The sequence below is a fragment of the Phragmites australis genome, chromosome 21 (assembly GCF_958298935.1).
Source record: "Phragmites australis chromosome 21, lpPhrAust1.1, whole genome shotgun sequence".
In the NCBI taxonomy this organism is placed as follows: Eukaryota; Viridiplantae; Streptophyta; class Magnoliopsida; order Poales; family Poaceae; genus Phragmites; species Phragmites australis.
The window spans coordinates 2,557,175-2,573,803 of NC_084941.1; the positions used below are offsets into that span (position 1 = coordinate 2,557,175).

The 16,629-nt window shown below is 45.6% G+C and overlaps 1 protein-coding gene across 1 annotated transcript; it reads right to left on the reverse strand.

The window, feature by feature from the left end:
• On the reverse strand, positions 1 to 13,894 carry LOC133904002 (MADS-box transcription factor 56-like). Its single transcript, XM_062345495.1, has 8 exons — positions 13,750 to 13,894; positions 13,359 to 13,622; positions 8,720 to 8,798; positions 1,158 to 1,219; positions 970 to 1,069; positions 795 to 836; positions 668 to 709; positions 1 to 492 (listed from the first exon to the last, which is right to left on the reverse strand). Exons 2-8 carry the CDS (start codon positions 13,541 to 13,543, stop codon positions 325 to 327), a joined length of 678 nt encoding a protein of 225 aa, XP_062201479.1. The 5' UTR covers positions 13,544 to 13,622; positions 13,750 to 13,894; the 3' UTR covers positions 1 to 324.
• Between the last annotated feature and the right edge of the window lie 2,735 nt (positions 13,895 to 16,629).

The following is a 16,629-nucleotide window of genomic DNA, read 5'->3' on the forward strand; positions in this document are numbered from 1 at the left end:
TTCGGCACCCATCACGCCCGGCGGGTCATATAGATGAATGACCTGGCGGCTACACTGACATAGCAACTATCTACACAGGTCGATCGCAGATGAAGGAGACCACAGACTGGGCGTCTGGATGTCAGGTCTCGGAGAAGGCTTACAGGTTTGATCCATTCTTGCAAGACACATAATACATATTTTCGTTTTTCAAACACAACTAGTATAAGTTGTAAGTAAAACCACTGAATTGCCTCGGCCCTTGCTGCATGCAGAGAGGGAGCTTATTCCTATGAGCCGAACACGCACCAGCTGACGCTGCTGGTCGCTGCAGGGTTTGGTCGTTCAACCTGAGTCACGGTTGGAGGAGCGCTCACTGCCCGGTAACCCTATGCACAGCTCCGTCTCCACGTCCATGTCGTCGCTGCTCGGCGCCGGCACATCCCGCGCCCGCGCCGGGACGTAGCTGCTCAGGGGAGGAACCACCAGCGGCGCCGGCTGAAGGTTGCGATGCTGCAGCGACAACAGCAACAGCAGCGGTAACTTCCTCAGAAACCAAATAACAGTGTTGTTTAACTCGGTCACATAATGACATGTTTGATCATCATCTATATACATGATGTCTGTGAGATTGGCTTGCTTGAGCATAAGATATATATCGGGTGCTTTGCGGGTTCGTTTTATTTACCTTTTCGATTAACTCCTTGTTGTCTTTGAGCAGGGTCCTCTCCTGTTAGAGATACAAGAAAGAATTAACATGCAGAGCTTGGAGTGGTTAATGTGGAGTTTCAGGATACTCTGGGCCTATGCATTACCTTGACCTTCAGTTTAGCTATCTGCTGCTCCAGCAGTTGGGTCTGTCAGCATAAAAAAAAAGGGTCAGATTCATGCATGTCAACTTGGGTAAACAGCAGGTTCTTTGCTCTACATATACCAGTACAACGATAATGCAGGTGCTGTTTAGGGTTTAGGTAGTTGCTAGCTAATTACCTTCTTTCCTCTGATGATGTGGAGACTCTTCTCGAGTTTAACCTCCAAACTATACAGCTCTTCAACAGAGCAATTTTCTAAGTTTTCACCCAAAAATTTTCTGCAACTCATGTTAGTTCAAATGAACTGATGACCTTTTTCTGTATGAGGAATACTGTTAACCTTCAGAAAGTGACATGATTGCTTACCGTTTGGAATTTTCAAGGGCTTCAAGTCTATTTGCCAAGCTTACGGTATCTGCTTTGACTTGCTGCAGTTCAGATGATTGAAAGGAGGCAGTTCAGATGATTAAAAGTGTGCCATCTTTGCATGCTATGCTGAGAATAAGTCGCCAAATATTTGCTGCAAGTCCTATTTACATGTTTTTTTCAATTTAATTTTTTTGAAAGGAGGCAGGAGGATTGCCGAAGCAAATACAAAATAAATAACAGTCTTAGAGAGGAAGGTTCCCCCAAAACAGATTGGATAAGGCAGACTCAATCCCAAAAACGAGAACTCTAGCCTAGGTCTAAAAGATCACTTAGTTTCCTTGCTCCCGCTGCGATACAAGCTCTTGCTTCATCCTTGATTTTCACCAATAAAGCATGCACCATGCTCTTGCTCTGATTAAAGATCCTTGCGTTGCGCTCTTTCCACACCTCCCAGATGACAAGCATTATCAAAGTAGCTACAACCTACCTTTGCTGATTGGGTCTGTTTAAGATGTGTGTCCACCAGCTCGCAGTGAAGAGGTGGCCATACAGCCTGACCATTGCGCCACAGATTGCCAGATTCTTTTAGCATATTGACACTCAGCGAACATGTGTAACGTCGTCTCAGGTTGTTGCCGGCAAAGCTTACACTATGTGGAATGTGGCCATCCTCTTGCTGCTAGCTGATCGGAGGTCCATAGCCTATTCTGGAATGCTAACCATGCGAAGAACTTGCACTTAGCTAGGGCCCAATTTTTCCAAATGAGTTTGTTCATGTCAGAGGAGCAAGCACCTATGAATTATGCCTTATATGCCGACTTGGCCAAGTACTCCCCTTAAGCATCTAGCGTCCATGAAATTCGATCACGTTCTTCCGGATTGAGCGGTCATTAAAGCAACCTTCTCCCAAAGGCCCACAAATTCAGCAATGTGTTGTGCCGACGAGATTTGCGAGAAATCAAGGTCTACAATCCACCTCTCGTTTTCCCGCGCCTCCCTAACATTCCTAGTCTTCATCCTTGAGGCTTTATAGATTGTCGAAGCGATGTCCTTGGGCCTAGATCCGTGCAGCCAGTGTGATTCCCAGAATGAGGCAATGCACCAATTCCGATATGTATCTTGGTTGCCACTGCAAATAACTGCCTGTCAATGTCATCGCAAGGAATGGGCATGCCCGCCCAAGGTTTGTGTAGGGTGGTCCATTGCTACCATAGCCAGCGTAGTCGTAATGCTCGGGTGAACCTATCAAGGTGCAGAACTCTCAGCCCGCCTAACGATTTGGGGCGGCACACTTTTTCCCAATTAACTTTGCACTGCCCACCAGTGAGTGTCTCTTTTCCGGACCATAGGAAGCGGCGCCTTCGTTTATCATTGCATTTGAGAGTTGCGGTTGGCAATTTGAGAGCAGTGAGGGAATAAATGAGTTGAGAAGAGAGGAGCGACTTCACCAGGGCAATTCTTCCCGCAGGGTTCAAGAGCTTATTTTGCAGAATGCGAGCCTGTGAGCCGATTTGTCTTCAAGGCCCTGAAGGTCCACCCGTCATATTCTTCATAAGGATAGAGGTAGGCCGAGGTATTTTATATTGGGAAAGTGGCAATGGGCGCTTCCGAAAGGTCAATACTTTGGCATTTGATAGGTAGAATCTGTGTCTTGTCTAAATTTATTCGTAGGCTCGTAGCCTCCCCAAAGTCTTGCAAAATTTGTGCTAACACAGTAACACCCTTTGTGAGTGAACAAAAATGACCACTTCATCCGTATACATGGAGACTCTCCGTCTCTCACGTCTACTGAGGAAACGGGATAACAAGTTAAGTTCCATGGCTCGATTGAGGATGTGGTGTAAGAGGTCGATGGAGAGGATAAACAATAGTGGGGAGAAGGGGTCCCCCTGTCTTAAACCCCTATGGTGCTTGATAGGATCAGTACTAACCTTGGAGGAGCTTGTAGCAAATAAAGATGAGAGCCAATTTGTGAATTTCAATGGGAATCCACTTCTACGCAGGAGGTTGAGGAGATAATCCCATCACTGTGTCAAAAGCCTTAGCGATGCCTAGCTTAACAAGCACACTGAGGGTCTTGGATTGATGTAGATGTCTCAACACCCCTCGAACAAACATGAAATTATCATGTATACATCTTCGTTTGATGAAGGCACTTTGACTTGAGGAAATTAAATCTTTAATGAAGGAGCTTAACTTGATTACAAGACACTTAATGATAATTTTTGTAGTGCCATGAATTAAACTAATTGGTCTTTATTCAGACATAGAGTTGGCATTGTCCTTCTTGGGGATGAGCACAATATTTGCAAAGTTTAGCCGATGGCGCCAGTTTTCCCTGTGATCATAAAACATGCGGATGGAATCCATGATATCATCCTTTATAATATCCCAACATGTATGAAAGAACATGATGGTGAAACCATCAGGTCCCGGGGCCTTGTCTGGGGGCATTTGAGAAAGTGCTTCCTTGATCTCCTCTGGTGTAAACGGTGCTGCAAGGCATGCAAGGTCTAGAGGTTGCATATTCAAGGAGGCCCAATTAAGGTCCTTGTGCCTCTGTTGCGGGCATCCCAAGCACTCAAAAAAATGATTTGTGATAACATGGTCTTTTTCGTTCTGAGAGATAGCCCGACATTGCCTTGATCTCATGCCTGAGCATCCCAAGCACTCACGAAAATGGTTTGTGATAACATGGTCTTTTTGTTCTGAGAGACAGCCCAACCTTGCCCTGTTCGCAGGTGCAAGATGAAGTTCTTTCGTCTCCTAGAAGTAATCTTCAGGTAAAAGTACTTTGTGTTTGTGTCGCCCTCTTTCAACTTGGTTACTCGGGAGCTTTGTTTTTTCCTAGCCCTTTCTATGAGCGACAGGCCCAGGTTACGTTGTTTTAGCTGTGAGCGAAATGCTGCTTCTTCTCTAGTAAGTTGGCGTTGTTCTTGCACTATATCAAATCTCTGCTTCTTCTCTAGTAAGTTAGCATTGTTCTTGCGTTATATCAAATCTCAGAATGATGTTTAGGGACATATGGAGTTGCGTTTGGTTTGGGAGAAAAAGGAACGACTCCAATTCCTAAGTCCTTTGGCGGAGGAAGAGAGTTTGTGGAAAAGGCGATGCATTAGCTCAGTGTGCGCACATGGTTGTGACCAAAGCTCCTGAATAACCTCCAAGAAGACCAGGATATGTATCAAAAAGTTTTCAAATTTGAAGCTCTTTGGTCTCTTCGTCCCATTTGCGTTGGAGAGAAGAAGCGGACAGTGGTCTGAAAGGGAGGAGGAAAGAGCATGCAGCACATGGGAGCTAAATGCCATGTCCCGTACCTCACTAACGAAGACACGGTCTAGGCGCACTAGAGTTGGGTTCTCCTGTTCGTTGCTCCAAATATATTTATGGTTTTGCATATGAATTTCCTTTATCTCACAAAAGTTGATGGCATCCTGAACAAACCCATTAGACTTCGATTGAGATTGTTGTTATTTTTTTCTCGAGCTTGGTATATCAAATTAAAATCGCCAAGAATGAGCCACTTAGTACCGTCAGCTGGCTTTAGGGATTGGATTTCCGCCAGGAAGGTCGGCTTGCTTCGATCACGCGTAGGAGCGTAGACCACAGTGAGGAGGAAGGTCGTTTGGCTTTCTCGAAGTATCACGTTGTCAAGAGGTTGTACTGTTTGATGATATGGTCCTCTGCGCGTACCATCCAATCATCCCAAAATAGGATGCCACCTCGAGTGCCAAGAGGGCCAGATGTCAGCCGCTGCACATAACTTAGAAGTCTATAGCCTCCAATATAGGAGGCAAGCTGATAGTCCACATGGTGTAATTTGGTTTCTTGGAGGCTAATGATGTGGCAAGATGTGTCCCGCAGAGTCTCATGAACCACGGTTTTGCGTGGCTCCGCGTTTAAACCAACATTCCAAGTTATGATGTTCTAGTTCACATTATTCATGGGGTACCAGCAATGACGCTTGAGAAAAGGAAGTACTCTTCTGACTGGAGGCAGACAGTAAAAGGGACACAACAAGCTGAGCCAAAAAGGTTGCCGATGTTGAAGCATATGGTAGTGCGACCAACAGCAACCAGACACGTAGAACACAACAAGCAGTCTCGTATGTCCATGAAGGAAATAACAGATAATGCAAAAGGCATAATATTGGCCAAGAAGGTACAGACAGAAGGAGATGGTAGAGATCCCAGATCACTATTGATGCCTTAATGGTGTTGTGCTGCATGGTTAACCAGGCGAACGCAATGAGCACAGACGTGCGTCAATCACGCCGTAACCTGGCCAGCATCCGGAGCCACCTGCTCAAGGTCGATGTTGAGCTCCATGAGGGGATGAGTGCACTGTCAAGCATCTCTGTGTGCTCTGCATGGAAGCCAAATAGCTCAGTGAGAGCCTTTATGGCGATCGCCGGGGCCCCTTAAACAAGTTGATGTAGTTGTGTAGCGCCTCCTCTGTGAGATCAGTTGTATCGTCGTCGAGGTACCCAAGCTTGCGACAGAGGTTCCTCTGTGCTCGTTGCATGATCAAAATGGAACCCTTCGCTTTGAGCCTCTCGTTGTGTAGCTTGTCCTCTTCATTGCACTGACCGATTGTGGCCCTCGCTATCGGCGTGGATGGTGTTAGTGGTGGGAGTCCTGGTGTCACTGGTACAGACAAGGTGGTCGGGTCGTTGTCGTCCTCCACGGCATCTTCTGCTGCCTCTGCAGGGTGCTCTTCACCAACAGCAGCCATGTCACCACCGTGGCTATCGTGCCCTGCCACACCTCCTTGCTCTTGCTCTCCAAGAGGTAACACCTTAGCCCGCTCTTCAGTTGCCCCTACATTGCCTGGAGCTTATTGATCAGAAGCGTGAAGTTGGACGAAGACTTGTGCTTCAGCTTACATCGCCTCATCAGCAGTTTCTGTCAGTGGGCTGAGAGAAACGACAGGAGGGTCAGTACTATGCTCACCCATGTCATTTGGCAACAGGAACATTCCTTGGACGGAGGGGCCTCATCTGGTGATGCCGCATGAGTTGGTGCCACTGTGATGTTGCAGGTCGAAGTTGCAGGGGACATCATAAGGTCGAAGTTGAACTTGTCGGCCTCCAGGGAGAAGAGCTCTGTGCCGGTCTTGTGTGCCATGTCCGAGGCTTTTAGTAGAAAGGCATTGGCCTGCTCCAGCCAAACGTTCTTGGCCTGGGGCCTGGCCTCTTCCTCTACTTGAGGGTGCAACACAGAAGCATACAACCCCTTACGAAGGGCTTCAGCTTGCTGTGTGAACAACGCTTGCATGGCTTTGTTAGCGATGTCTTGGATCTGAGCTGTGGTTAGGGTCATCGCTCTACCTGTTAGTTCGGAGCCTTCATCAACATGTCGTCGGTGTCCATCGCTGTTGCGCCAAGGCCATGTGGATTGGTCCCGTTCCTGGAGAGGCTCCTGTTCCTTGCCATGGCGTGAATACGATCAGTGGGAACGCCACAGAGTGTGTTGGCTGGCCATCGTAGTCGTCATGGTCCTCGTCATGTCACTGGTGCCGCCGGTTATCCCGCGGGTGATCATCACGGCCGTGGCGCCCACGATATCGGTCACAGGCATTTGCAGAGTTGAAGTCGTCCCCGTGCCTCATTGAGAAAGAGCAAAGATGGCTACCTTGTGCCTCCGTCGTGACCAACAAGGCTTGCAGCTACCTGGCGAGATCATCAGCCACCTCGTTCAGAGGCCAACAATGACGTGTCGCCAGACTAAGTCCTTTGTCAATGACTGGAAGGGGTTCACAGCAGAGCATGGCTCCTTTGGTGACGGTGCAGCTATGTAGTTCTCTAGGAAATCAAGGTGAACTATGACTCAGTAAGTCAAGCCACTCATCTAGGAGGTTAGCCTCGTGTCTATCACATGAAAATCCTGCAAAACAGAGCCACTAGGACAATCGGTGAAGGTTACCCACACCACCTTTGGGATGGCACTGGGGTTGGAGTTCCAGGCCCAAAGGTTGAGTGCCCTTGTATCTTCATGCAGCACAGAGCAACACTCAATGTACTGTAGAGAGCACTGGGATCCAATGACCCTGTCAACCACCTCCGCGGACCATGCGTGCACCTGTAGTCCCTCAAGGCATAGATGAAGGCGGAAGTAGAGCGACACACTGAAAGCGTGGCACAAGCATCTCCAGGGCTGGTGCGAACTTCGAGGTCGTTGTGGCGGAAGGTGTAGGTTGAATTGTCATGGAGCTTGTCGGCGACTCGTTTCCACATGGAATGGTGTTCAAACTTGACGAGGAAGTCCTATGGGAAGTGTCTGCGAACCATGATGTCATTGCGACGGAGCCCGAATTCACGATAGAAGGTGGTGTTGATGACGTCCAGTGAAGTGGTTAGTCATGTTCCGCCCAACCAGACCACCATTGAGCAGCCTTCCCATGTCTTGAGCTTGCCGTCCAGCTTATGCATGGAGGGGATCATCCTGAACTCCTTGGGTCGCGTCTCCGAGGCACCGAGGTTCGCCATGTCCGGCTTTGGGGTGGTGGTGGTGGCGCCGCCGCAGACGGATGTCGTTGCGTTGTCAATGAAGCACACTCAAGGTGCAAGCAGTGGTGTCGATGTACGATGGCTGGTGCAAAGGTGGTGACCGAATGTCCTAGCCGACGGCAGGTGGCAGCTTTGTGGCCACTACGAGCGCAGATGAAACACTTGGGGGATCTCTATAGGAGCTTTGCCCAGTGGTCCCTTCCCAAGCAGTTGAAGCACTTGCCCTTTGTTCTCTGCAGGAAGAGTTCTTTGGAAGGGTTGGTGGAGGAAGTAATTCGATGTCGCAGGGGAGTAACTGTGCGCCAGTGCTACAAGGCAGACGAATGCTCGTCGCTCCTCGATCGGTGCCACCAATAACGCTCTCCGATCGGCTTCCATCCCACATCTTCAGCATTGCAAGCCGGAGACACAAAATCTTTTGCCTCCTCTCTCTACTACGCTGCAGTCGAGGATTCAGGCACATCGTGAATGTTGCAGGTAGCAAGTTGGTGAGAAGAAGAGTAAATGCCTTTTCCCTTTGCATTACTCTTAAGAGGGATATCAAAACTCACATGCTTGTTGGATTTGGCAGATCTGACAACAGGCGCCTTCAATGCAGGCTTGAGCGGATGAGGTGGGAGGCGGCTACTGCTGTTCTGGGCTGATGCCGATTGCTTCTTGTTGGAGGGTGCAATGTGCTTGTACTGGTCAGAGGAGCCCTTAAGATCTAGATCTTGAGAGCACGATTCAGGGAAAAGGTCCCTCCAATTGATGGGGGATAGCTGATGGGAGGGTTGTGGGGAGGTGAGGAGGTCAGAGGAGTGAGAGGATCTGGTCGCTGCAGCCGCGGTGGTCGGCGGCGAGGGGCCCGGTGGGGAGGAGGTATGTAGGGGGAGGAGGGGACGGACATGTCTTCGCTCCACAGATGTAATTAGTCCTTTTTATATTGACAAGCACTGTATGATCATCTATATCACTTGATATCAGATATTCTTATAAGTGGCAGGCATAATTCAAGTCTTCCTCCATCAAACCTAGGAAAGGTCATATATATTATATCGGAGATTTTCACCTGTATATCTTGTTGTACAGTCTTGTTTTTGACATTATCCATTGTATATGTCTTATAGCGGTCAATTGTTTTCTGGAGGCTGCAGATAGATGAAACAAACTGTAAGTCAGAAAAATGAGAAAATAATAGTAGTCTTGGGCAAAAGAAAGTCAAAACATCAGAACGTTTTGACTGAACAACCACATTATCACTTGCCTTGAATAGAGAGAGTTACAGAGCATGCGCATCAAGGAATCTTGGGATTGAAACAAATCGCTTCATCTACAACAGATTTTTTTCCCCCGGACATATGAAGTCAATGAAGAAATACTAAGATTTTAAGATCTGGCTTGAACAATGAGGACTCAAGCCAAATGTGTGCCAAAAGAACAAACAAAATGGTGGAGTTTAGATTCCGTCTCGTAGAGTGGCTACTAGTTAGTGACCTATGAACAATCTCAACACATGAGTGTAGATATTATAAGTTGCGTTTCCACAGCATTCTTCGAATGGTTTTTATCTCGACACAGAGTGAAGAATTCAATGTTGATATCAGCAGGAAAAAACAGTAGAAGGGCGGGGCAGAGTCTCTACAGGACATATCAATAAAAATAGAAAAATGTTGCTGACTTGGAATATTATCATGGGTAGTAAAAAAATCTTTCTGGTAAAAATTAAAAGAAGAAAAGAACGACAGACTTAAAAAGGATAAAAACGAAACATACAAGAAAAAAAATCTGACACAACTCTACCAAAGCTATCTAGTTAAGATGCAAAAGTATAAATTATTGTCAACATTATTATTATATTGTATCTACACTGGAGCTAACCTGACTCGGGGAAAATAATGAAATACTTACTTGGCTCAGGTTGAAGGAGAAATTATGTGAGGTTTGACTAGGGCAATTTGTCAAACCACGAGAATGTTGTTTTTCAAGCCTTGGAGTAAAGTTAGATTAGATTAACTTTAGGGTCATTTTGGAAGGACCAAACATCTAAACAACTAGAATATTAATGCTGTATGGAAAAGTGTCCACTTTGGATTGCATATCTACCAAAAATTGATCAAATCATTGTGTTAACAAGCTACTTATGATGCATGAGAGGGATATGGCTGATGTTGCCTTCATGCTAAGTGAGAGAGAATAGTAAGGATTCAGATGTCAGTAGAACTAACTGAAGACCCTACTGATCCCCCTTTGTACTACTCCAACATTCCCTTTCTAGTGTAATCGGACCACAGCTGTTAAAAGTGTCCCTACAGTCCACTCTCCACACTAGCTACACCAATTCCAATAACCCTACGACCCTATAACGCCCTAAAGCCCAAAATGAAGTGTTATCTAGGATTTTCTTTCCCTAGATCATCACATATGGTCTATGTGAACAGATGTGGAAGCACACAACAGTTCTTATCAGACCAAAGTGCGTTGTGATATTGAAATTTGTTCCCTGTGGAAGCACACAGCAATTCATTCACGACATTTCTTCCCTGATGTGCGGTGTTTTTTATTGGATATACAATAATACCATGTCGAGTAGGAACCACCAACCCAACTTATACACTTCTGTACCCACATATTTGCAGGAAGACTTACATATTAATTTCGAAAAACTGGTTAATTATGGCCCAAAGATGACAACTTAAGCAAAACATCACGGATGTGTTTTTCACTTTAACACCGCTAAACTTCACTGTTAGTATTATATCATTTCATCATTTGCTGCTATAGCTAGGTGCTTTTACCCCTTTGTGCATTTTGCAACAATCTCGCAATTATCCATACCGAAGATACCCCTCAATTTATTTGCTGCTACGTGTTTTTACCCCTTTGTGCATTTTGCAACAATCTGGCAAATATCCATACCGAAAATACCCCTCAATTTACATGGATAAGTCCAAAGAATACTGCTCTAGCAACAGTTGTGCATCACTGTCATTACATCTGAGTGTTTGCTAGTTAATTATGATGTCAATAAGAAATTTGTGATGAAGAATTCACGTATTAATACATGTGGCTCATATTTGCTACAAAGCTTTATATAGATATGGGCATTACAACAACAAAGACCCCCAAAAAAGTTAGGATAGGGTAGAGAAGAAACTCAAACAGTCGCAAAAAGGATATAATATAAAATAAAAAATAGTTTTAGTAATAGTAATAATAAAAATGTATTAAAAGAAGATTGATTTACTAAGTCACGTTTTAGGCACGTGAAATGCTATAATTTCCACGCGCTCCTATCCAAAGATCTGGTCATTAACGTAGCAAAAATTCCAAATAGAATAGTAACACCAGCTAGTTCATTGTATTGTATAGTAATTAATTGGCATTGTGAATTGTCTTCTGGGGAGCTGCATTTTGGAACTTCTATAAAAAAAGATGTGCCGGTATGAACAATATTCGTTCGACGTTAATTGCAGCTAGTGCAAACGTACAGTAGTGGCTATTCTAGCGTGTTGCTTATAGCTTGTTAGCAAATCAACATATCACATGAAAATGTTGGGGTCAGCAATGGTACTTGACCTCATGGAACGAATTTCAAACACTGTATCCTAGCCTACAGTTCGAAAACTATCTGGTGACCTCAAAGAAACGACCATTATCACATGCTTGATTCCTGCAAAAGTTGGCAGGCCTCTAATTTAATACCATATATTTCAAAAGATCAATGGACAACGTACAACTACAAGACAGGGATTTGTTTTCAACGTGTGGAGATTATCTGAAGGAAAATTCAAAACAAGTACTGGGGATAGGTTTCTGCAAGTGAACATTACCTGAAAATAGGTCTTCATATAATTCAAAACTTATGCCATTTGAGTTAATGCAAACCTATTTTCAGATATTTAGATACTAGCATATTGAGATATAAACTAAGGAGTAATCAGGCCAGCTACACAAGACTTACAGGACTCTAATGCTCTATGCCTTTATCCCTCTTGCCAATTGAGTTCATGCAAACCTATTTTCAGAAGAAAAAGAATTAACTATGGATACTGGTGAACTGAAGGAATGGGAACTACATGACATATTCAAAAGCGAATCGTTTTTACTGTTACTCCTTCAAAAGTGACATATTCAGAATGTGTGCAATATTGTTTTTTAGACAAAAACAAAGGAAGTATATAAAGTGATCGCTCCATATTACAATCCAAAATAATCTAAAACAAAGGAAGTAAAGTGATCGCTCCATATTACAATCCAAAATAATCTTGAAAAGAACGAACGGAGTACACACCATGTACTGTTTATGATTCCCACGAAAAAAGGGCAAGTACTGTTATTCTCACGTCAAGCAATGGGCTATCGACTATGATGCAATCTGAAAGATTTATGTGGGCATGCACTGATGCACTATATGGAGAACTATATTTGCATGTCTCTAAACTTAGTCGGAAGAGTCGAGGCTTACTAATTTCAGCATAAACTTGATTACGTATTAGGTTGAACATCAACTAAATCTTGCATAAAATCTTTGATCTAACAAACCAGATACCGTTTGTGCTCAAATAATACAGTTTCCATCAACCGCTCATAAGAATCCAAACAGACTCGTACGGATGATTTCAGATAAATAATTTAAGAAATCAATTAGTTTATCCAGTTATTACAAACATCTCATTAACCCTAATCAAAATGAGGATTAATATAGAGTTCTCTCCAGATAAAACAGGAGACTTAAATTGAAGGAACTCACCAAAAGCTAGAGATATTCAGATGAGACCTACTTGTCGTGGCATCAAAAGTAGAAATCTTGCTGAAAGTACAATATCGCATGTATTTCTTTACCCTCCTATGAGACCAATAAATGCGGACCAAGCAGCACGAACCCAGCCAAAGAAGAAACAGCCAAGGTCACAGCGGAATGACCGAAAGACGCAAGCCAAGCTCGAACGGAGCTGACATGATTGGAGAGGAGAGGAAAGGTCCATCGGCAGCACCACTGCATCCCGAGAAAAACGCATTTGGTTGGAGCCTTGGAGGCTTGGGGCAGTAGCCTAGTCACGTCACAATGTTTCTCCATTTGTAGCCATGGGCTTCCTTCCACGCAACTTCTTGTCACGCCCTGACGCTTTTTGCACTCACTCTTCCTCCTATTGGAGGCGCATTAAATCTGGTCTTGTGCATTGGGCATTTGGGCTGCCTCCATGTACTACTATGTGTCCTGGTTTTCTTCAGACTTCAATCGCCTTCTCCTCCTGTCCGTCCTGCTGTTTGCGGTCCGATATCGAATGGGAGGAAAGATGGAGCAGAGAGGAGAGCAAGCGGATGCTGGGGAGAGTGAGTGATAGTCAAAAGGAGCCCCGGGGGGGGGGGGGGGCAGAGGGAGAGAGAAGGGTTGCTGCGGTTGGGTCGTGGCCGTACAGATATTTTGGGGAGGATGGAGCCGGCGCTACAGGAGTTCGCGGCTTCCAATAATAGCAATCACAGCGTCTAAAAAGCCGCGGCGCGGCGTGGCGTCGCCCAGGAAGACGAAGCACCCGCAGAAAAGCGCAAACCAAACTCCCCCAGAAATTTTCAAACCGATCGAAGCCGAAGCCGCAGCCGCAGCCGCAGCTGCAGCAGCGAGCCGAAACGGAACGTGGTTTCAGAATTCAGATTCGTCGGGAACGAGACGGGAGGGGCGGGCAAGTGGGTGGGGGGACGCAACGCACCTGGTGGCGCTGGCGAACTCGTAGAGCTTGCCGCGCGGGGAGAAGACGATGAGCGCAACCTCGGCATCGCAGAGCACGGAGAGCTCGAACGCCTTCTTGAGCAGCCCGTTGCGGCGCTTGGAGAAGGTCACCTGCCGGCTCGTCGCGTTCTCTATCCGCTTCAACTCCGTCTTCCCCCGCACCATCCTGATCGATCCCTCCTCCGCTCCCCTCCCGGGGATATTGACGGAATCCAACCGAATCCTCGAGCACTCCCCAAATAATCTGCCACCAAACACGAACCAACCAACAAATCAACCGCAACAGTGAGCGACCGAATTTAACAACCGTGCGGATCAGAAGAACAGAGACGAGACAAAACTAGGCAGATCTGAGAGGGAAGGGCGCTCACCAAAAATGGCAAAGCGGATTGAGGGGGCAAGCGGGCGGTGGTGGACTGGTTTCCAGAGTGGTTGAGTCCCCTCTCCGGCCCCAGCTTGCCCGTAGTGGACGCGAGTGTGGAACTGTAGACGCCGTGGGGTGGGTTGGATTTATAGGGATGGGGCGGAAGGGAGAATGCTTGACCTGGAGGTGGTGGCGGTGGAGGCCGCCGTTTCGTGGATCGGACGAGGTGCACGGCGACCACCGGGCGAGGCGAGGCAGGTACGGGTAAAAATGGGGGCTCGTAGCGGCCAAATAAAGAAGGCTACCGCGCGAGGAGTCTACCCTCGTGGGGAAAACCGATGGGGACACGAACGCTCTGCATTAATAACGATTAATACGAAATATTACCATTTAAACAGTACTATGAGTCTACTGATATAGCTCTCCGTTAATTAATCACGGTCTATTACGGGTACTTAGGAATAAAGTGCGAATATACTACGGAGCAGATTTAACTGTAGCATCGGATACTGTAACAGTGATATAATCCATACATCTCAAAACCAACGACCGTAGAGGGCCTCTAATGTACTTTAGAGTAGTAGTTGCACACTGTGCGAAATTTGACATGCCCACTAACTTTGGTCGGGTTAGGGTGGGGGGCTTTTTTTACAGTGCTAATTCACGTTTCATCGTACGTTCCTCGATGAGATGGCGTTATCGTGAGATCGGCTATGTAAAAAAAATCTTTAATATAAATAAATTATTTGATATAAATACATAAATATTGATTCTCATTCATCCGATTCTGATCAAAACATCTTTTACTCCTCTGTTTTCACATGATCTGTATTTATATTTTTATAGGGGTTGTATGAGGTTTTTTTTACAAAATGGCTCAGTGAGATAGCGAGAGGAATATATACCTTCATGTCATAATCAAAATTTACATATTTGCACTGAAAATTTCCCTGGTAACGGAGATCGGCTAAACTAGCAGTCGGCCGGTTAATTTCTAATTCGCGCCGGTGTGTAAGATAACACAAAAAGTATCGACGGATATCTTAAATTCACCAATTTGTACCTGTGGAGGGGGAGCCGCGCTTCCTTTTTCTCTCGGGCTGTTTAGTTTGATGCACACCACTGGCGTATCGCAACAAGTCGTATCAGGGTGTTCCTTAGACAAGGCTGATATACGTGATAATCATCAGTCTTGTGCTACCGATTATCAACGTTTATATTCATCACTTTTTATCGGCCCATGGATTCTGCTACAAGTGGAAGGGGGCACTGCTGCGCTTACCTCAAGGAAAACATGGTACGTTTTCACCGCTGAAAGCAATGCTATGAAACTTATAAAATGTAATAGCGATAAGTAAAATCTTTATGCTGCGTTTTCCATGTCCTATCTTTTCTTTAACACAAGATTCAACATAATAAGCCCACATCTAATTTTATTATAGAGAAAATATATTCACACATAATTACACACTTACGTGAATACATCCCGACGTATCTGGAATTGTGATATGTCAATCTATACTTGTACAGTTTGATTTGCATCATCCAACTGAAGCACATGCATGGCCAAGTCAAGCATCATTCTGAAATGCTGTAAAAATGTTATCAACATTAGAAATTGCACGGCATAATGCACAGTCAAGGATGAAAACTGAGGCTCGCCAAAAAAAAAAAGAGTACTGTGTCATCGAGTGCTCGTGCCCCACAAGACCACAAACAGAGAAAAGACAGTTTGGCGAGGTTATATCTGCAAAAAACCAACTCATAACTGCCGTCTGATCCTGCCGAGGTTCCGTCTCCGTCGCCGTCAACCTCCTCCACGCCAAGTAACCCGCAAGGACACCGCGACACGAGACTCGTTTAGCCGCTAGCAGAACGCCACTGACAAACGGACCCACTCCACTTTAGGACCACAGGTCATCGAGCAACGTGTGTCTCACCTGTGTCCCGCAGGTCCGGATACGCCAGTGTGGGGCCCACGCCAAGCTGGGGGCGTTGGACCACGTTGCTAATCCCGGGGAACCCGGGGCCGCGGGCGTGCGTGCGTGTACGAGGGTGGGGAGCCGGTCGGTCTCCCAGGCCCCGCGACCGTACGGACGGGTGCCGCTCCGGTGACGACACGTGGTGGGGACCGGCGCGCCTCGCTGGTTGGGTGGGCCCCCCGCCGTGAGCCGTTTCACGTGCCGGCCCGCTACGAGGGAGGGAGTGACAGACACCTCGCCAATAAGAAATGTTGCTATAATTGGTAGTACACTCATCCTTATCGGCTGCAGGATTTTTCATGTTCGGTGTTGTTTTAGGAGGGAAAGTCAACCTCGAAATGGTGTGGACACGGATTAGATATTCTTCCTAATTTAAAATAAGTGATAGTTTTTAGTTACGTGTAATTAACTGTTTTAATTATTTATTATGAATTATTTTTTATATTTGAGTTTGGATATTTAAAAATGATATAGATAGCTATGTCTCGAAAAGTATATTTATAATAGTATATTTTTAATATGTTTTATTAATATATTACAATACAACTTGGTAATTAAAGTTATGTTTTCCGATCGTGTTGATATTCAAAATAATATTTATTTTAGATCGGATAGAGTATCTATTTATCCGATGATTCTTCTATATATATTATGATTTTTTTACTTATCTCTTTAACACGTATCCTAACGCAAATGAAATGTCTTGACACACCTATACGTCCGCACGACGTAGTGGAATCTTCACTTGCTTGACCTTGAGCCGGTTAAAAAGTTACCATTGGGCAAATGCGCTTGTAGCGCAGTGACGAGTGTTACAGCAGCCAATCCAGGTTTGATGCTGGGCGTCGACGGGTGTTGTACTAGCCTTGCTAAGCTCGTGTCAAGCCACAACATTGACCTTTGCA